Source organism: Nerophis ophidion, linkage group LG10 (assembly GCF_033978795.1).
Source record: "Nerophis ophidion isolate RoL-2023_Sa linkage group LG10, RoL_Noph_v1.0, whole genome shotgun sequence".
Taxonomy (NCBI): Eukaryota; Metazoa; Chordata; class Actinopteri; order Syngnathiformes; family Syngnathidae; genus Nerophis; species Nerophis ophidion.
This window is the reverse complement of record NC_084620.1, coordinates 66,658,126-66,680,741: the sequence shown is the minus strand read 5'-3', so window position 1 is coordinate 66,680,741 and position 22,616 is coordinate 66,658,126. Positions and strand designations below refer to the sequence as shown.

General features: G+C 40.7%; 2 protein-coding genes across 2 annotated transcripts in view; one reads left to right on the top strand and one right to left on the bottom strand.

Annotated features, from left to right (window-relative positions):
- Positions 1-13,749, bottom strand: part of creld2 (cysteine-rich with EGF-like domains 2) — a 28,335-nt gene extending 14,586 nt beyond the window's left edge. Inside the window, exons 1-4 of the mRNA XM_061914493.1 lie at positions 13,392-13,749; positions 10,384-10,466; positions 3,493-3,603; positions 3,318-3,409 (exon numbers count right to left, since the gene is read on the bottom strand). Coding sequence (XP_061770477.1) covers positions 3,318-3,409; positions 3,493-3,603; positions 10,384-10,466; positions 13,392-13,535 — 430 coding nt within the window. The 5' untranslated portion in view covers positions 13,536-13,749. The remainder of the gene's footprint in view (positions 1-3,317; positions 3,410-3,492; positions 3,604-10,383; positions 10,467-13,391) is intronic.
- A 220-nt stretch (positions 13,750-13,969) lies between these two features.
- alg12 (ALG12 alpha-1,6-mannosyltransferase) overlaps positions 13,970-22,616 on the top strand; it is a 23,347-nt gene continuing 14,700 nt past the window's right edge. Inside the window, exons 1-2 of the mRNA XM_061914490.1 lie at positions 13,970-14,165; positions 20,597-20,729. Of these exons, the coding sequence (XP_061770474.1) occupies positions 14,007-14,165; positions 20,597-20,729 (292 nt within the window). The 5' untranslated portion in view covers positions 13,970-14,006. The remainder of the gene's footprint in view (positions 14,166-20,596; positions 20,730-22,616) is intronic.

The window sequence follows — 22,616 nt, the reverse complement described above, 5'->3', positions numbered from 1 at the left end:
TAAAACAGACTCTTGGTGGTGTGAAGAACCCCCAGGAGGGCAAGCCCCACACTAACCAATAATAAATAAATTGCTTCATGCTGCCTGCGCTAACTAAATACAGAGTCTCGGAAAACTGGCGTGCACAAGCGATCCCTCAGAAAGCTAGCGTGCACATCACTTGTGCACGCCAGCTTTCCGAGACTCTTATTTTATTAAATGTAACTTAGATATTGGGTTTCACTATGTAAAGCGCTTTGAGTCACTAGAGAAAAGCGCTATATAAATATAATTCACTTCACTTCACTTCTTACCATTAACGCAACTTCTTGAACATAAAAAAGCACGAGAATGTTTTATATTTTCAACGTTATTTTTAACGCTGTGATTACAAGTGGAATTATTCATGACTTATCGTGTTAAGCAAGGTCAGCTCAGATTTATCCGAGAGCCAGAGGCAGTCATCAAAAGAGCCACATCTGGCTCTAGAACCATAGGTTCCCTACCCCTGGACTAGACGTATAAGATTTCATGGGATTTAGCGAATAGGAGTGACAGATTGTTTGGTAAAGGTATAGCATGTTCTATATGTTAGTTATTTGAATGACTCTTACCATAATATGTTAGGTTAACATAGCAGTTGGTTATTTATGCCTCATATAACGTACACTTATTCAGCCTTTTGTTCACTATTCTTTATTTATTTTAAATTGCCTTTCAAATGTATATTCTTGGTGTTGGGTTTTATCAAATACATTTCCCCCAAAAAATGCGACTTATACTCCAGTGCGACTTATATATGTTTTTTTCCTTCTTTATTATGGATTTTCGGCAGGTGCGACTTATACTCCGAAAAATACGGTAAATGGCCCACCAACCACTTATTTCAAGTGTGCTACCACATCATTTTTACATGGCACACCACGTTTATTTTTTTGTGGCTCACCAGCCACTTAATTTAAATGCCCCGCCACATCATTACCGTATTATTTTCGGGTCTCCCCACGTCTAGCATTAAAAGATTACAGTTGGTACAAAATGCGGCTACTAGACTTTTGACAAGAACAAGAAAGTTTGATCACATTACGCCTGTACTGGCTCACCTGCACTGGCTTCCTGTGCACTTAAGATGTGACTTTAAGGTTTTACTACTTACGTATAAAATACTACACGGTCTAGCTCCATCCTATCTTGCCGATTGTATTGTACCATATGTCCCGGCAAGAAATCTGCCTTCAAAGGACTCCGGCTTATTAGTGATTCCCAAAGCCCAAAAAAAAGTCTGTGGGCTATAGAGCGTTTTCCATTCGGGCTCCAGTACTCTGGAATGCCCTCCCGGTAACAGTTCGAGATGCCACCTCAGTAGAAGCATTTAAGTCTCAGCTTAAAACTCATTTGTATACTCTAGCCTTTAAATAGACTCCCTTTTTAGACCAGTTGATCTGCCGTTTCTTTTCTTTTTCTCCTCTGTCCCACTCTCCCGCGTGGAGGGGGTCCGGTCCGATCCGGTGGCCATGTACTGCTCGCCTGGGGACATCTCTGCACTGCTGATCCGCCTCCGCTTGGGATGGTTTCCTGCTGGCTCCGCTGTGAACGGGACTCTCGCTGCTGTGTTGGATCCGCTTTGGACTGGACTCTTGCGACTGTGTTGGATCCATTATGGATTGAACTTTCACAGTATCATGTTAGACCCGCTCGACATCCATTGCTTTCCTCCTCTCCAAGGTTCTCATAGTCATCATTGTCACCGACGTCCCACTGGGTGTGAATTTTCCTTGCCCTTATGTGGGCCTACCGAGGAGGTCGTAGTGGTTTGTGCAGCCCTTTGAGACACTAGTGATTTAGGGCTATATAAGTAAACATTGATTGATTGATTGATTTAACGTCGCCCGTGTAAGCCTGAAAAACAATGTACAGTGTACTCCATCTTTCTTACTAATATATTCATTGCTTCCATTTTGACATAAAAAAATATATATACATATACCGTTTTTTTAGGAGTATAAGTCGCACATGCCGAAAATGCATAATAAAGAAGGAAAACGAAACATATACAAGTCGCACTGGAGTATAAGTAGCATTTTTGGGCCTACTGAAATGAGATTTTCTTATTTAAACGGGAATATCAGGTCCATTTTATGTTACATACTTGATCATTTTGCAATATTGCCATATTTTTGCTGAAAGGATTTAGTAGAGAACATCCACGATAAAGTTCGCAACTCTTGGTCGCTGATAAAAAAAGCCTTGCCTGTACCGGAAGTAGCAGACGATGTGCGCGTGACTTCACGGGTTGTGGAGCTCCTCACATCTGAACATTGTTTACAATCATGGCCACCAGCAGCCAGAGCGATTCCAAACCGAGAAAGCAACGATTTCCCCATTAATTTGAGCGAGAATGAAAGATTCGTGGATGAGGAAAGTGAGAGTGAAGGACCAGAAAAAAAAAAAAAAAAGACTTTACCCATGATTCAGATGTTAAACAAATTTACTAGGATAATTCTGGAAAATCCCTCATCTGCTTATTGTGTTACTAGTGTTTTAGTGAGATTATATGGTCGTACCTGTACAACCTGAAGGTCGACCCCGCACCTTTCTCCAGCACCAATCGACGGGTGGCGGCGATGCCCATATCTGCCCTTCGCAAGGGACCCTCTTTGAAACACGATCTTTCGAAATGATCGCTGCATAATACACTATACTTTGTGTGTGTGGTCCAATCCAACCGTGTTCGCTTGACTGCTCTGTTCCATAGCAAAGCTTCACCGTCATCTTTTGGGAATGTAAACAATGAAACACCGGCTGTGTTTGTGTTGCTAAAGGCGGCCGCAATACACCGCTTCCCACCTACAGCTTTCTTCTTTGACGTCTCCATTATTCATTGAAAAAATTGCTGTGGAATTATGCGATGAAAAGAGACGACTTATAGCTGCGAACGGTGCTGGAACAAAATGTCCTCTACAATTATAATACCGCAACGTTTTAGCATGATACTTCCGCGCGAAATTTAAAATTGCAATTTAGTAAATTAAAAAGGCCGTATTGGCATGTGTTGCAATGTTAATATTTCATCGTTGATATATAAACTATCAGACTGCATGGTGGGTAGTAGTGGGTTTCAGTAGGCCTTTCAGCCTCCATTTTGGTTAATAAACGAGGATTTCACTCTAAAAATTCTGTAATTTTATGTAGAGAAAGAGTTTTCCAGACAACTGGCATGAGATTCCTTTTGGATTGAGACTCTGTAAATAAGTTTCAGAGTCTTCCCATGAATCGCTCAGCCCAAACGAGATACCATTTCTGGCCCGTGTTAATGAAAACAAAAATGTTTTTCTTACCATTGCAGTCGGGTCCAAACGTGCCTTTAGGACAGCACACTTTAATGTTCTCAATGCAGAACCATTTGTACAGATCAGGATGTTTTGTTTTCCTGCAGTGTGACCACAAAAGCATGGAAAAAAAATGAAACATTCTGATCAGGCGATATTTTGGGTCAAGCTGGAACTGACCGACCTCCTGAACCACCACATTTCGAAAAGCTCCTCGTGCTCCTCTAACATGTGGTTGCACTCAAAGCTGCTGCTGTCACACAAGTCCTCCATGATCTCCGTCAGACGGATCTCGCTGCAAGGAAAGAAAAACAATATTTTCAAACGATTGCATCCACTTTAGTCGATTCCTCTTATCGGGTCACGTGCTAGTGTGCCAATGCTGAATTTATCTAGGGTTGTTCAGTTAAACCTAAAAATCATGGAATTAGATACTTGGCACCGTCTTAGAAGCTTTATACCAGCATTTTATATAATCTTGTATGTTTAAACCTAACAATTAGGGGTGTGGGAAAAAAATCGATTCGAATACAAATCGAATCCAATACGTCGTGCGATTCAGAATCGATTTTCTTTTTTTTTTTTAAACATGATTTTTTTTTAATCAATCCAACAAACCACTACACAGCAATACCATAACAATGCAATCCAATTCCAAAACCGAACCTGACCCAGCAACACTCAGAGCTGCAATAAACAGAGCAATTGAGAGGAGACACATACTGTATAAGATCATTTTTTATATTTATTTATATATTTGCACAGATGCAACAATACTGTATAAGATACTTTATATTTACCCTGTAATATATATATATATATATATATATATATATATATATATATATATACACACAAGTTGTGTATATATATATATATATATATATTAGGGGTGTGGGAAAAAATCGATTTGGATACGTTGTGCGATTCAGAATCTTTTTTTTTTTTTTTTAAATCGATTAAAAAAAATAAAGATAAAAAATCGATCCAACAAACCACTACCCAGCAATACCATAATAATACAATCCAATTCCAAAACCGAACCTGACCCAGCAACACTCAGAACTGCAATAAACAGAGCAATTGAGAGGAGACACAAACACGACACAGAACAAACCAAAAGTAGTAAAACTAAAATGAATATTATCAACAACAGTATCAATATTAGTTATAATTTCAGCATAGCAGTGATTAAAAATCCCTCATTGACATTATCATTAGACATTTATAACAATAATAAAAAAGAACAATAGTGTCACAGTGGCTTACACTTGCATCGCATCTCATAAGCTTGACAACACACTGTGTCCAATGTTTTCACAAAGATAAGTCATATTTTTGGTTTGTTTAATAGTTAAAACAAATTTACATTATTGCAATAGTTGATAAAACATTGTCCTTTACAATTATAAAAGCTTTTTACAAAAATTTACTACTCTGCTAGCATGTCAGCAGACTGGGGTAGATCCTGCTGAAATCCCATGTATTGAATGAATACAGAATCCTTTTGAATCGTAAAAATATTGTTTTGGAATCGAGAATCGCTTTGAATGGGGAAAAAAAAAAAAATTGATATATTATCGAATCGTGACCCCAAGAATGGATATTTAATCGAATCGTGGGACACCCAAAGATTCGCAGCCCTACTAACAATTATGGCTTTTGATAACTAGCAACAACTTAGAAGTAGGCTAACTTTTCTTTTTTTAGCATGCTAATGTTTTATACAAATTTTTTAGCCGATTTCATTCATTTAAAGGCCTACTGAAACCCACTACTAGCGACCACGCAGTCTGATAGTTTATATATCTATGATGAAATATTAACATTGCAACACATGCCAATACGGCCTTTTTAGTTTACTAAATTGCAATTTTAAATTTCCCGCAGTCTTTCCTGTTGAAAACGTCGCAGAATGATGACGTGTGTTTGTGACGTTATTGGTTGAGTGGACATTTTTAGCCCAGCCCCACTTACGGCTAAAAGTCATCTATTTTCATCGCAAAATTACACAGTATTTTGGACATCTGTGTTGCTGAATCTTTTGCAATTTGTTCAATTAATAATGGAGACGTCAAAGAAGAATGCTGTTGGTGGAAAACGGTGTATTGCAGCTGCCTTTAGCACCGAAATACAGCCGGTGTTTCTTTGTTTGTTGTGAAGCTTTAACAGACCGGTCAAGCCAACATGTTTCTCTACGTCAACCAGCAAGTTTTTGGATGGGAAATTTGTGATATTAAGTCGGCTCTTACCAGAGACTTCGATCAATCAATCAATGTTTACTTATATAGCCCTAAATCACTAGTGTCTCAAAGGGCTGCACAAACCACAACACAAACCACTACGACATCCTCGGTAGGCCCACATAAGGGCAAGGGAGATTCACACCCAGTGGGACTTGAGTGGATTACGTGACCTCATCCTGCAGCTCAAAAAAGCAGCTGTGATCTTGGCTCCTAGGCTTCTCTGAGACACTGGCGTTCACCTTAGCCATCCGACTTTCAGGTATGACTTTATAATCTCACTAAAATACTATTAACACAATAAGAAGATAAGGCATTTTCCAGAATTATCCTATTAAATGTGTCTAATTACATCTGAAACTCTCCCATTGCCACCTTTTTTTTTTTTTTTTTAGTGTTTCACTCTAACTTTCCTCATCCACAAATATTTCATCCTCACTCAAATTAATGGGGAAATCCTCGCTTTCTCGGTCCGAATTGTTCTTACTGCTGGTGGCTCACAATATAAACAATGTGAGGAGCTCTCACACCGGTGACGTCACGCGCACATCGTCTGCTACTTCCGGTACAGGCAAGGCTTTTTTATCAGCACCAAAAGTTGCAAACTTTATCATCGATGTTCTCTACTAAATCCTTTCAGCAAAAATATGGCAATACCACGAAATGATCAAGTATGACACATAGAATGGACCTGCTATCCCCGTTTAAATAAGAAAATCTCATTTCAGTAGGCCTTTAAAAGCATGCTAACTTCTCTTATTTCAGCATGCTAAAGTTTTATGCAAATTTTTTAGCCGATTTCATTCGTTTAAACCTACAAATCAACCTCTTAGAAGTACGCTAACTTTTCCTGTGTCAGCATACTACGCTTTATACTACCATTTATCTAATTGTGTAAGTTTAAACATAAAAATCATGAAATTAGATACTTGGCGCCGTTTTGAAGTATGCTAACTTGTCCCCTATTAACATGCCAACGTTTTCAGCTAGCATTTTTGCTCATTTTATTTATTTAAACCTAAAAATTATAACTTCCGATACTTGGCACCACCTTAGAAGTAAGCCAAGTTCTCCAGTCTCATCATGTTAACGTTAGCATGCTAACATTTTATTTTAGCATTTTGGCTCATTTTATATGGCTTTTGATACTTTGCACCAACTTAAAAGTATGCTAACTTGTCTTGTTTTAGCATGCTAATGTTTTATGCTAACATTTTAGCCTATTTCATTTGCTTGAACCTAAGTCCCTGCTTTCAATACTTGACAACCTCTTGAAAGTATGTTAACTTTCCCTCTGTCCTCATGCTAACACTAGTATGCCAACGCTTTATACCAGCATTTTATCGAATTTTGTATGTTTGAACCTAAAAACAATGGAATTTAGATGTATGCTAACTAGTCCTTTATTAGGATGCTAACATTTTCTGTTAGCATTTTTGGAGATTTTATTTGTTTAAACCTAAAAATTATGGCTTCCGATACTTGGCATCATCTTAAAAAAAAAAAACACACAAACTTTTCTTGTGTGCTAATGTTAACATTAACACGCTACAATTGTTATTAATTTATATGTTTAACCTTAAAATCCATGGTTTTTGATACTTGGCACCATCTTAGAAGTTTGCCAACATTTCCTATGTCATTATGTTAATGTTAGCATGTTAAAATTGTTGCTAATTTATATGTTTAACCTTAAAATCCATGGTTTTTGATACTTGGCACCATCTTAGAAGTTTGCCAACATTTCCTATGTCATCATGTTAATGTTAGCATGTTAAAATTGTTGCTAATCTATATGTTTAACCTTAAAATCCATTGTTTCCGATACTTGGCACCATCTTAGAAGTACGCCAACATTTCCTATGTCATCATGTTACATTAGCATGTTAAAATTGTTGTTAATTTATATGTTTAACCTTAAAATCCATGGTTTTTGATACTTGGCATCATCTTAGAAGTACGCCAACATTTCCTATGTCATCATGTTACATTAGCATGTTAAAATTGTTGTTAATTTATATGTTTAACCTTAAAATCCATGGTTTTTGATACTTGGCCTCATCTTAGAAGTACGCCAACATTTCCTATGTCATCATGTGAACATTAGCATGTTAAAATTGTTGCTAATGAATATGTTTAACCTAAAATCCAAGTTTTTTTATTCCTGACACCATCTTAGAAGTACGCCAACATTTCCTATGTCATCATGTTAACATTAGCATGTTAAAATTGTGCAAATTTATATGTTTAACCTTAAAATCCATGGTTTTTGATACTTGGCACCATCTTATCTGCGATGAGGTGGCGACTTGTCCAGGGTGTACACCGCCTTCCGCCCGAATATAGCTGAGATAGGCACCAGCGCCCCCAAAGGGAATAAGCGGTAGAAAATGGATGGCACTATCTTAGAAGTTTGCCAACATTTCCTATGTCATCAGGTTAACATTAGCATGTTAAAAATGTTGCTAATTTATATGTTTAACCTTAAAATCCATGGTTTTTGACACTTGGCATCATCTTAGAAGTTTGCCAACATTTTCTATGTCATCATGTTAACATTAGCATGTTAAAATTGTTGCTAATGTATACGTTCAACCTTAAAACCCATGGTTTTTGATACTTGGCACTATCTTAGAAGTACGACAACATTTCCTATGTCATTCTGTTAACATTAGCATGTTAAAATTATTGCTTATGTATATGTTTAACCTTAAAATCAATGTTTTTTGATCCTTGGCCCTATCTTAAAAATACGCCAACATTTCCTATGTCATCATACTAAGGTTAGCATGCCAACCTTTGTATTCTAGCATTTTGCTCATTTTATGCGATGAGGTGGCGACTTGTCCAGGGTGTACCCTGCCTTCCGCCCGATTGTAGCTGAGATAGGCGCCAGCGCCCCCCGCAACCCCAAAAGGGAATAAGCGGTAGAAGATGGATGGATGATGTGTTTAACCTTCAAATCCATTGATTTTAATACAAACCCCGTTTCCATATGAGTTGGGAAATTGTGTTAGATGTAAATATAAACGGAATACAATGATTTGCAAATCCTTTTCAACCCATATTCAGTTGAATGCACTACAAAGACACGATATTTGATGTTCAAACTCGTGAACTTTATTTTTTTTTGCAAACAATAATTAACTTAGAATTTCATGGCTGCAACACATACTAAAGTAGTTGGGAAAGGGCATGTTCACCACCGTGTTACATCACCTTTACTTTTAACAACACTCAATAAACGTTTGGGAACTGAGGAAATTAATTGTTGAAGCTTTGAAAGTGGAATTCTTTCCCATTCTTGTTTTATGTAGAGCTTCAGTCGTTCAACAGTCCGGGGTCGCCGCTGTCGTATTTTACACTTCATAATGCGCCACACATTTTTGATGGGAGACAGGTCTGGACTTCAGTCGGGCCAGGAAAGTACCCGCAGTCAATTTTTTAAGAAGCCACGCTGTTGTAACACGTGCTGAATGTGGTTTGGCATTTTCTTGCTGAAATAAGCAGGGGCGTCCATGATAACGTTGCTTAGATGGCAGCATATGTTGTACCTGTATGTACCTTTCAGCATTAATGGTGCCTTCACAGATGTGTAAGTTACCCATGCCTTGGGCACTAATGCACCCCCATACCATCACAGATGCTGGCTTTTAAACTTTGCTTCGATAACAGTCTGGATGGTTCGCTTCTCCTTTGGTCCGGACGACACGATGTTGAATATTTCCCAAAACAATTTGAAATGTGGACTCGTCAGACCACAGAACACTTTTCCACTTGGCATCAGTCCATCTTAGATGATCTCGAGCCCAGAGAAGCCGGCGGCGTTTCTGGATATTGATAAATGGGTTTCGCTTTGCATAGTAGAGCTTTAACTTGCACTTACAGATGGAGCGGTGAACTGTATTTTTCTGAAGTGTTCCTGAGCCCATGTGGTGATATCCTTTAGGGATTGATGTCGGATTTTGATACAGTGCCACCTGAGGGATCAAAGGCCACGTTCGTTCAATGTTGGTTTCCGGCCATGCTGCTTACGTGCAGTGATTTCTCCAAATTCTCTGAAACTTTTGATGATATTATGGAGCGTAGATGTTGAAATCCCTTAATGTCTTGCAATTGCACTTTGAGAAACTTTGTTCTTAAACTGTTTGACTATTTGCTCACGCAGTTGTGGACAAAGGGGTGTACCTCGCCCCATCCTTTCTTGTGAAAGACTCAGCATTTTTTGGGAAGCTGCTTTTATACCCAATCATGGCACCCACATGTTCCCAATTAGCCTGCACACCTGTGGGATGTTCCAAATAAGTGTTTGATGAGCATTCCTCAACTTTATCAGTATTTATTGCCACCTTTCCCAACTTCTTTGTCACGTGTTGCTGGCATCAAATTCTAAAGTTAATGATTATTTGCAAAAAAAAAAAAAAAAGGTTTATCAGTTTGAACATCAAATATGTTGTCTTTGTAGCATATTCAACTGAATATGGGTTGAAAATGATTTGCAAATCATTGTATTCTGTTTATATTTACATCTAACACAATTTCCCAACTCATATGGAAACAGGGTTTGTACTTGGCACCATCTTAAAATTAAATTAACTTATTTTAGGTTAGCATGCTAATCTTTTATGCTAGCATTTTTGCAATTATTTTTGGTTTGAACCCACAAATCCTGGCTTTTGATACTTGGCACCATCTTAGAAGTATGCAAACTTTTTCCTACGTCATCATGCTAAAGTGATAGTAATAGAAATCATGCAATATTGCAAACTAAGTACAAGCCTTTTTTGTGCCAGCTTTGATGACCTGTGTCAGGTTGACCTGACTTGTCTCACCTCGTCTCATATTTGGACAGTTTCCTCTCCTCCCACGCGGTGTTACCGCCACCAAAGTTTTGCTTTGCAGTTCTGTCATAGCCCTGAAATATAGAAAAAAATAGGAGTTAGACAGAGGGGTTAGTGCGTCTGCCTCACAATATGAAGGTTCTGAGTAGTCTGGGGTTCAATCCCGGGCTCGGGATCTTTCTGTGTGAACGTCCTGAGTAGTCTGGGGTTCAAACCATGAATTTACCATGAATTGATTAACGTGGACCCCGACTTAAACAAGTTGAAAAACTTATTACCATTTAGTGGTCAATTGTAGGGAATATGTACTGTACTGTGCAATCTACTAATAAAAGTATCAATCAATCAATCAATCAAAATCCCGGGCTTGGGATCTTTCTGTGTGAAGGTCCTGAGTAGTCTGGGGTTCAATCCCGGGCTTGGGATCTTTCTGTGAGAAGGTCCTGAGTAGTCTGGGGTTCAATCACGGGCTTGGGATCTTTATGTGAGAAGGTCCTGAGTAGTCTGGGGTTCAATCACGGGCTTGGGATCTTTATGTGAGAAGGTCCTGAGTAGTCTGGGGTTCAATCCCGGGCTTGGGATCTTTATGTGAGAAGGTCCTGAGTAGTCTGGGGTTCAATCCCAGGCTTGGGATCTTTCTGTGTGAACGTCCTGAGTAGTCTTGGGTTCAATCCCGGGCTCGGGATCTTTCTGTGTGAAGGTCCTGAGTAGTCTGGGGTTCAATCCCGGGCTCGGGATCTTTCTGTGAGAAGGTCCTGAGTAGTCTGGGGTTCAATCACGGGCTCGGGATCTTTCTGTGTGGAGGTCCTGAGTAGTCTGGGGTTCAATCCCAGGCTTGGGATCTTTCTGTGAGAAGGTCCTGAGTAGTCTGGGGTTCAATACCGGGCTCAGGATCTTTCTGTGAGTAGGTCCTGAGTAGTCTGGGGTTCAATCCCAGGCTTGGCATCTTTCTGTGTGAACGTCCTGAGTAGTCTTGGGTTCAATCCCGGGCTCGGGATCTTTCTGTGTGAAGGTCCTGAGTAGTCTGGGGTTCAATCCCAGGCTTGGGATCTTTCTGTGTGAACGTCCTGAGTAGTCTTGGGTTCAATCCCGGGCTCGGGATCTTTCTGTGTGAAGGTCCTGAGTAGTCTGGGGTTCAATCCCGGGCTCGGGATCTTTCTGTGAGAAGGTCCTGAGTAGTCTGGGGTTCAATCACGGGCTCGGGATCTTTCTGTGTGGAGGTCCTGAGTAGTCTGGGGTTCAATCCCGGGCTTGGGATCTTTATGTGAGAAGGTCCTGAGTAGTCTGGGGTTCAATCCCAGGCTTGGGATCTTTCTGTGAGAAGGTCCTGAGTAGTCTGGGGTTCAATACCGGGCTCAGGATCTTTCTGTGAGTAGGTCCTGAGTAGTCTGGGGTTCAATCCCAGGCTTGGCATCTTTCTGTGTGAACGTCCTGAGTAGTCTGGGGTTCAATCCCGGGCTCAGGATCTTTCTGTGTGAACGTCCCGAGTAGTCTGGGGTTCAATCCATGAATTGATTAACGTGGACCCCGACTTAAACAAGTTGAAAAACTTATTCGGGTGTTAGCATTTAGTGGTCAATTGTACGAAAAATGTACTGAACTGTGCAATCTACTAATAAAAGTATTAAATCAATCAATCAATATGTGTGAAGGTCTTGAGTAGTCTGGGGTTCCATCCCAGGCTCGGGATCTTTCTGTGTAGAGGTCCTGAGTAGTCTGGGGTTCAATCCCGGGCTTGGGATCGTTCTGTGTGAAGGTCCTGAGTAGTCTGGGGTTTAATCCCTGGCTTGGGATCTTTCTGTGTGGAGTTTGCATGTTCTCCCCGTGAATGCTTGGGTTCCCTCCGGGTTCTCCGGCTTCCTCCCACTTCCAAAGACATGCACCTGGGGATAGGTTGATTGGCAACACTAAATTGGCCCTAGTGTGTGAATGTGAGTGTGAATGTTGTCTGTCTATCTATGTTGGCCCTGCCAAGAGGTGGCGACTTGTTCAGGGTGTACCCCGCCTTCCGCCCGACTGTAGCTGAGATAGGCTCCAGCGGCCACCGCCGCTCCAAAGGGAATAAGCGGTAGGAAATGGATGGATGGAGTTAGACAGGCTGTTATGTGATTACACCAACTACAAACCCCGTTTCCATATGAGTTGGGAAATTGTGTTAGATGTAAATATAAACAGAATACAATGATTTGCAAATCATTTTCAACCCATATTCAGTTGAATATGCTACAAATACAACATATTTGATGTTTAAACTGATGAACATTTTTTTATTTTGGAAATAATCAAACCCTTTACAATTTGATGCCAGCAACATGTGACAAAGAAGTTGGGATAGCTGGCAGTAAATACTGATAAAGTTGAGGAATGCTCATCAAACACTTATTTGGAACATCTCACAGGTGTGCAGGCTAATTGGGAACAGGTGGGTGCCATGATTGGGTATAAAATCAGTTTACATGAAATGCTAAGTAATTCACAAACAAGGATGGGGTGAGGGTCACCAAGTTGTAAGCAAATTGTCGAACAGTTTTAGAACAACATTTCTCAACGAGCTATTGCAAGGAATTTAGGGATTTTACCATCTACAAAAATGTGTGGCGCATTATGAAGCGTAAAATATGACAACAAGTTTAAGATGTACATCAAGCAAGGATGGGAAAGAATTCCACTTTCAGAGCTTCAACAATTAGTTTCCTCAGTTCCCAAACGTTGTTAAAAGAAAATGTGATGTAACACAGTGGTGAACATGCCCTTTCCCAACTACTTTGGCACGTGTTGCAGCCAAAAATTCAAAGTTATTTATTATTTGCAAAAAAAAAAAAAGTTTAGGAGTTTGAACATCAAATATCTTGTCTTTGTAGTGCATTCCATTGAATGTGGGTTGAAAAAGATTCGCAAATCATTGTATTCCGTCTATATTTACATCTAACACAATTTCCCAACTCATATGGAAACGCGGTTTGTAGTTCATTGAGAAATGCATGCATGCTTGGTCTCACCTCGTTGAAGTTATTTGTAATTTGTTGGCAGGTACTGCAGGCGCTTTGTAGATCCTTCTTTGAATTCACAACTTGGAAAAGTAAAAAAAGAACAAGACAGGACAAAAGCCAGAGGAGCTTCAGTTCTGCACCGGTTGACAGCATCTCGCCGTTTCATCGGAACTAACAATACATACCACACTATATATACTTATGACAATAATACTGGACACATTTAAAAGCACCGTGCGCAATAATACATGAATCAGCGTTGAGATCCAAAGCGCAAAAAAAGCGGTATTTACATGCCGGCTGATGAAAGTGTCGGCCGCCACTTCCAGTCTTCCGCGTCAGCCCATCTGTCGAATTGTGGCTTGTGCTGATTGGCTCTTTTTGTCTGCCAATCAAACTCACAGCCAATCACCTGCCGCCACGCTCGGGACAATAGAGCTTCTTCCACGCCTTGCAAATCTAGAAATATCAAATAAAAAATAAAAAATCAATGTATATAGATTATTATATTAAGAGTATCAATTTTACTTAAACTATTTAAAAATATGTCAATGTTGGCTCAATACACGTGTTGACAGCTCATATCCGGTCCGTACCGGAAGAAGAAACAATCCGTCCGCTGTCATGGCGGTAAAGGAGAATGTTTTGTATCCGTCACTGCTGTTATTACTTATATGTGTGGCTTTTTTACACTTAATTATATGTCCCTTCACAAAAGTGGAGGAAAGCTTTAACCTGCAAGCGGCTCATGATCTTCTATATCACAGACTTGACTTTGACAAGGTAAGCATCATCATATGTTGTCGAGAAGGCAGTATTACAAGTCACTTGACAACAATGTTGACATTTTCTTTGCTCGTTTTGGTTTCTGTTACTACATATGGAAAAACACGTATCATCTTTATATTGGGAGACAATTCACATTAATGGATATATAACAGCAAGGGCCATTTTCAAACTGCAGCCCCCAGCAAGTTGATGGCACATACACAAAGGTCCATTAAAAAAAGATACACAACTACATAAAAGTTAAAGGCCTACTGGAATGAGATTTTCATATTCAAACGGGGATAGCAGGTCCTTTCTATGTGTCATACTTGATCATTTCGTGGTATTGCCATATTTTTGCTGAAAGGATTTAGTAGAGAACATCGCCGATAAAGTTCGCAACTTTCGGTCGCTAATAAAAAAGCATTGCCTGTGTCGGAAGTAGCAGACGATGTGCGGGTGACATCACGGGTTGTGGAGCTCCTCACAGCCTCACATTGTGTACAATCATGGCCACCAGCAGCGAGAGCGATTCGGACCAAGAAAGTGACAATTTCCCCATTAATTTGAGCGAGGATGAAAGATTTGTGGATGAGGAAAGTTAGAGTGAATGACTAGTGTAACTGTTACTACTAATGATTGTTATACCTTGTTTACCTGTATGTCATCTTTTTTGTAAGGGGCGCTGGAAGCCGGCAGACCCGTCAGCGATCCTGTTCTGTCTCCCTGTAATGTTTGTCTGATCTTGAATGGGATTGTGCTGAAAATTGTAATTTTCCTGAAGGAACTCTCCTGACGGAATAAATAAAGTACTATCTATCTATCTATCTATCCATCTATAATTTTTCTTATTTCTCTGAAAACAGAATGAGGGAATTTAAAGGCCTACTGAAACCCACTACTACCCACCACGCAGTCTGATAGTTTATATATCAATGATGAAATATTAACATTGCAACACATGCCAATACGTCCTTTTTAGTTTACTAATTTACAAATTTTAATTTCCCGGGAGTTTCGTCTTCGAAACGTCGTGTAATGATGACGTGTACGCAAGACGTCACAGGTTTTTAGGAAGTATGAGCGCTGCGCACACACACAGCTAAATGTCGTCTGCTTTAATGGCATGATTATACAGTTTTTTGGACATCTGTGTTGCTGAATCTTTTCCAATTTGTTCAATTATTATTGGAGAAGTCACAGTAGAAAGATGGAGTTGGGAAGCTTTAGCCTTTAGCCACACAAACACACGGTGATTCCTTGTTTAAAATTCCTGGAGGTGAAACTTTCCTATGGATCAGAGCGCGGTCAAGAGAACATGGATCCCGGCCACATGTCAACCAGCAGGTTTCGGTGAGAAAATTGTGGTTAAAAAGTCAGTTCTTACCGGAGAAAAGCTGAGCTTGTGCCGTCCATAGCTGCCGTCGACTCACCTGAGACACTGCGCGTCAACACACCCTTCCGACTATCAGGTAATATTAAACTCACTAAAACACTAGCAACACAATAGAAAGATAAGGGATTTCCCAGAATTATCCTAGTAAATGTTTCTAAAAACATCGGAATCCGTCTCAATGCAATCGCGTTTTTTTTCTAGTCCGTCGCTATCAATATCCTCAAACACAAATCTTTCATCCTCGCTCAAATTAATGGGGAAATTGTTATTCTCGGTGAATAACACTTTTTGTTGGAGGCTCCCATTAAAAACAATGTGAATATGTGAGGAGCCATCAAACATGTGACGTCATCGTCTGTGACTTCCGGTAGAGGCAGGGCTTTTATCTTAGCACCGAAAGTTGCAAACTTTATCGTGGATGTTCTCTACGAAATCCTTTCAGCAAAAATATGGCAATATCGCGAAATGATCAAGTATGACACAGAATGGACCTTCTATCCCCGTTTAAATAAGATAATCTCATTTCAGTAGGCCTTTAATTTTAGAGTATTCATTCTCTAGAAATCCCTGCCGATTTTTACCCAATCAACAATACTCATGGGTTGCCATAATGACACAGCTTTTAGCGCCCTCTACACTCTGTACTAACAGCGTGCAAGCCCATTTATTTGTTGCATCTGGCTGTGCAGTACACACGTGTGATGTTGCAAGACATATTTGATCAATAGTCATACAGGTCACACTGAGGGTGGCTGTAAAAACTAAATTAACACCGTTACAAATATGTGCCAGACAGTGAACCTACACCAAACAAGAATGACAAACACATTTCAGGAGAACATCCGAACCTTAATACAACATAAACACAACAGAACAAATACCCAGAATCCCATGCAGCCCTAACTCTTCCAGGCGACAATATACGTCCCCACCCTCATTTCAGTAGACCTTTGAACCAAAATGTATAAAAGTTCACAAGAAGGCTTATTTATGTTACTATGGTTAAAAATGTTATTTCATGCCTTTTTCTTAAGTTTGTGGGCATACTTTTATTTTGAAGTGTCTCGTTTGGTCTGTCAACGGCTATAAGGAAGCTACTTCCGGGTATGAGTGAACATTTCTTGGATGCAATGAGAAGGGAGAAAGAGAGCGGCTGAGTGTCACAGGGACTTTCAGCGTTTGGGTTATAAGAGCCAGAAGATCACAATTTTCTCCTAAAAGAAGCATGCAGGCCAACAAGGTATTTAAATGATAAATGGGTTGTACTTGTATAGCGCTTTTCTACCTTCAAGGTACTCAAAGCGCTTTGACATTACTTCCACATTTACCCATTCACACACACATTCACACACTGATGGAGGGAGCTGCCATGCAAGGCGCCAACCAGCACCCATCAGGAGCAAGGGTGAAGTGTCTTGCTCAGGACACAACGGACGTGACGAGGTTGGTTCTAGGTGGGATTTGAACCAGTGACCCTCGGGTTGCGCACGGCCACTCCCCCACTGCGCCACGCCGTTGTTTATCATTTGCTGGTATTTTACTTGGTAAAATGTTTGATCCACATGCTGTGCATGTTATTATTTTTACGTTTGTAACGTGCTTTATTTTATTTCAGTTTTCACGGTGAATTGAAGGGAAAGGAAGCCTTCAATAAATCAGTTCAAGAAAGCCATTGTTTTAGTGCTATTTGGAGGGAGTTACGACTAGAAAATTAAAAAAAAAAAAAGACTGGGCAGTGGGAGCGATTCGCATGTTATTAGACACATTTACTAGGATACTTCTGGAAAATCCCTTATCTGCTTATTGTGTTAATAGTGTTTTAGTGAGATTATAAAGTCAAACCTGAAAGTCGGAGGGCTGCGGTGACCGCCAGTGTCTCTGAGAGAAGCCAATGGAGGAGCCAAGATGACAGCTGCTGCTGAAGGACGCTAACTCCGCACAAGTATGTCTGAGTCTGAAGTCTCCGATAAGAGCCGACTTAATATCACAATTTTGTCATCCAAAAACTTGCTGGTTGACATGTGGTTGAGAAACATTTTCGCTAAAGTGTCACAACAAACAAAGAAACACCGGCTGTGTTCTGGTTGCTAAAGGCAGCTGCAATCCACCGCTTTCCACCAACAGCATTCTTCTTTATAGTCTCCATTATTAATTGAACAAATCGCAAAAGATTCAGCAACATAGATGTCCAAAATAATGTGTAATTATGCGATGAAAAGAGACGACTTTTAGCCGTAAGTGGGGCTGGGCTAAAAATGTCCACTCAACCAATAATGTCACAAACACGCGTCATCATTCCGCGACATTTTCAACAAGAAACTCCGCGGGAAATTTAAAATTGCAATTTAGTAAACTAAACCGTCCGTATTGGCATGTGTTTCAATGTTAATATTTCATCATTGATGTATAAACTATCAGACTGCGTGGTCGCTAGTAGTGGCTTTCAGTAGGCCTTTAAAGTGTCGGACAAACTGTGTGCATGCAGTACAGTACATTTAGCCAAAAAGTGCTTTCTTACTCCTTGCCTTTCGCAGGCAACTTAAATGACACAAAACGATGTGGTGCACCACATAAGATACTGCAGGAGACCCCATGAAATCAAGGACTACTTTAAAAAATGTGGCAGATTATATGAAATGACATAGTAGACTACACTAAATGATGTGGCGGGCCACATAAAATGCTGTGACTAACCACACAAAATGATGTGGCAGGCTACAAAATAATGTAGACGGCCGCCTGAAATGACATAACGAACCGCATAAAATGATGTGGCGGACCACGTTAAAGGGGAACATTATCACAATTTCAAAAGGGTTAAAAACAATAAAAATCAGTTCCCAGTGGCTTGTTGTATTTTTTGAAGTTTTTTTCAAAATTTTACCGGTCTCGGAATATCCCTAAATAAAGCTTTAATGTGCCTTATTTTCGCTCTCTGCGAAGACACTGGCCATTTCCCTGTGACGTCACACAGTGCTGCCAATGTAAACAAACAATGGGAATACCACAGCAAGATATAGTGACATTAGCTCGGATTCAAACTCGGATTTCAGCGACTTAAGCGATTCAACAGATTACGCATGTATTGAAACAGATGGTTGGAGTATGAAAGTATTGAAGAAGAAACTGAAGCTATTGAGCGAATAGCTATTGACGCTATTCATAGCCATAGCATGGCCGAATAGCTGCGTTAGCATCGCCGGTAAAATGTGCGGACCAAACGATCAGGACTTTCGCATCTCGTGACACTGGAGCAACTTAAAACCGTCGATTGGTAAGTGTTTGTTTCGCATTAAATGTGGGTGGGAGGAAACGTAATATAGATAGATAGATAGATAGTACTTTATTTATTCCGTCAGGAGAGTTCCTTCAGGAAAATTAAAATTTTCAGCACAATCCCATTCAAGATCAGACAAACATTACAGGGAGACAGAACAGGATCGCTGACGGGTCTGCCGGCTTCCAGCGCCCCTTACAAAAAAGATGACATACAGGTAAACAAGGGGGGTGGGGTGGGGGGGGAAGAAAAAAATAGAAGATTAAAATAAAATTAAAAAATCGGTCTTAGCCTAGGCCCTGGAGTGGGGGTGCAGACTGAGGCCAAGGGAAAAAAAAAAACAACAACTCATAGCCATAGTACACATCCCTCTTCCATGTGTGTAAGAGGGAAACATCAAACATCAAAGAACACAGAGGACATTAAAGACATTAAAGCAGCAGATACAACCAGACACTTCTACATACAGCTATGAATAAAAAGTAAAATAAGCATATCCACTGTGGTGGCCTCTGCGTTGTTCCACGCCATCGTCTGCTGGGGTGGAGGGAGCATGGCCAGAGACAGGAGCAGACCCAACAAGGCAACCAAGACAGCCGACTCCACTCTCGGCCAGTGTCCAGTCCGCATGGATGAGCGAGGATACGTCCAAGGTGACTGAGGTGTCCGACTCCTGCTCACCCAGCCAAGACACCGCGAAGCCTCTCCGTCCCAGTAGCTCAGTGCTAGCTCCACAGTCCTGTCCCCTCATCCGCATCTCCTCCAGTACATCCAAACAGACTCTGGTGTAGCAGAGACCCTGCAGCTGGTCTCCATGGCCAAAAGTCTCCCGGGAGGCAGATCCAGAAGTCCACAAAAAAAGCACCACAGAGGTCACGAAAGTGCCACCCCTTGTCACACAGTCCCAAAGGGTCCCGGACCAAAATGCAAAAAAATATAATACCACATGAAAACAAGAGGGAAACACAAAAGGATGACACAAGAGCACAGAGCTCCTGCCTACAGCAGCCACTACAGCAGCGCCATCTTGGAAAAAAAAATAAATAAAAAAAATATATATATATAGTTGCAAATGCATCTACAGGTTATCCATACATCTCTGTTCCATGTCTGCTTTAGCACCGCCGGTAAATAGCATGTTAGCATCGATTAGCGTAGCATGTTAGCATCGATTAGCTGGCAGTCAACATCAACAAAACTCACCTTTGTGATTTCGTTGACTATCGTTGCAAATGCATTTGCAGGTTATCCATACATCTCTGTGCCATGTCTGTCTTAGCATCGCCGGTCAAATGTGGAGACACTCTGGCACATTCAATGGGGGTCTGGCGGCAGATTTCTTGCCAGTGGTGCAACTTGAATCCCTCCCTGTTAGTGTTGTTACACCCTCCGACAACACACCGACGAGGCATGATGTCTCCAAGGTTCCAAAAAATAGTAAAAAAAAACGGAAAATAACAGAGCTGAGACCCGGTGTTTGTAATGTGTTGAAAATGAAAAGGGTGGGTGTGTTACCTCGGCGACGGCACATTCTGACGTCATCGCTTCCAGCACGATAAACAGAAAGGCGTTTAATTCGCCAAAATTCACCCATTTAGAGTTCGGAAATCGGTTAAGAAAATAGATGGTCTTTTTTCTGCACCATCAAGGTATATATTGACGCTTGCATAGGTCTGCTGATAATGTTCCCCTTTAAAAGAATGGTGGGCTTGAGTTTCGCACCTGTACTGTCAGGTATTTTGTTTAACCTTGTATTGCATTCATGTCTTTCAGTTTGACCATCATGAGTTCCCTGGTGTGGTGCCCCGAACATTCATCGGCCCCCTCTTTGTCTCCACCCTCTGCTCCCCCGTAGTCCTACTGTCGTCTCTGCTGGACACGCCCAAATTCTACAGCCAGCTTATGGGTAAAATCCGTAGACGTAGGAACCTTTTTACACGGTTTACTGCTTGCTTGTTGTACGTAAGCGCAGTCCTGTGGCATTGTGGGACTTTTCATTTTCAGGTGTTCAGCGTAGGGACAGACAGCAAAGAAGGACAGAGAGCCATATTAGCCACACCCAAAATTCACAGACACTTCACCCCCCCAAAATAAAATGAAAAATAGAAATAACACAAACCCCCCCCCAAAATCCCAACATAAAAGACAGGACTTTTTTTCTGAATTTCGTAATTCTGATCAATACAAATCAAATGTTCACTGCAGACTTTCAGGACTATACAGCAAAATAATAATACTGAAGGAAGAAGTCTGCTCCCAGAGATCCTTAGATTTTTGGGAACCTGGCCTCCAAACAATTTATCTAAATATCCCGACTGTGAATTATTATACTACTTAAGTTTTTTGTAGTATAAGTATACTATATTGTTTTCAATACTGTATTTCTTACCTGTGTTGTTGATTTTAATTCATTTCACTGGGTGATGTTGTTTTGAGTTATGAGAACCAATTGAAGTATAACTTTACATACTTAAGCTGCGTCACGATACAACTTTTTCACTTATATCTACATATCTGGGATATTGGAGCCTTGTGTATAGTCTGATACGATATCAGCACGAATAATAGTACATCTTTTTAGTAGTGTGGAGTGCTAGAAAAGGCTTGAACAAGTGTGTAGATTCCTAAAGTAGCCTTAAGCTCGACGCTCCTCTACTATCACATTCACTCCGCTTGCTGCGGCAACAACAAAACAAAACTCCAGACGATCTTCTTGGTTTGTATGGTTTACTTGTGATCTTAGTAATTCAAAACATAAAACAGTCACGATGTGGGAACAAATGAATGACAAAATAAAGAGAGTTTGTTGCAGTATGAGGTTAGAAAAAGTATGAATGAGAATAAGTATGAGTGAGGTCAAAAAACTGTGTGGCTCGATTCCACCGCACCTGACAGCAATTACCCATAACACCTTGCGTCCAAAAACCACCTTTCCACACAGATCCTTCCGCCATATATGCACTTAAAACAGTTACGTCATCAAATCATTATGACAAATGTAATTATTCCAACTAAAGTGTGCTTTATATAATTACTCTAAGCATTCAATATATACATTTTCTTATCATGCAAATAAAGTAAATAGTCCCCTTTTGGCTGAATAAACATAAAGCACCTTCCATAAAATGCAAATTAATTTAAACAGCATTCAGGCTCCTACAAAGTGAAATCACTCCGGAATCAATAGAAAATCAACCATTCTTTTGAAGTAGAGTGATAATTTGTTAATTGGCGACACTGAGTGGTCACAATAATTTATTAAACTATGCTCATGAGACTGGGTTGAATGATGCGGACACGTTTGTTACTGGGTATTTTCTAATACGCTTCTGTTTTGGATACTTTATATTTGCAAGTGATATGCAACCAAGATAATTTGATACTTTATTATTGACAAATGTGCAGTTTTAGAATGCATCCATCCATCCATCATCTTCCGCTTATCCGAGGTCGGGTCGCGGGGGCAACAGCCTAAGCAGGGAAACCCAGACTTCCCTCTCCCCAGCCACTTCGTCTAGCTCTTCCCGGGGGATCCCGAGGCGTTCCCAGGCCAGCCGGGAGACATAGTCTTCCCAACGTGTCCTGGGTCTTCCCCGTGGCCTCCTACCGGTTGGACGTGCCCTAAACACCTCCCTCGGGAGGCGTTCGGGTGGCATCCTGACCAGATGCCCGAACCACCTCATGTGGCTCCTCTCGATGTGAAGGAGCAGCGGCTTTACTTTGAGTCCCTCCCGGATGGCAGAGCTTCTCACCCTATCTCTAAGGGAGAGCCCCGCCACACGGCGGAGGAAAC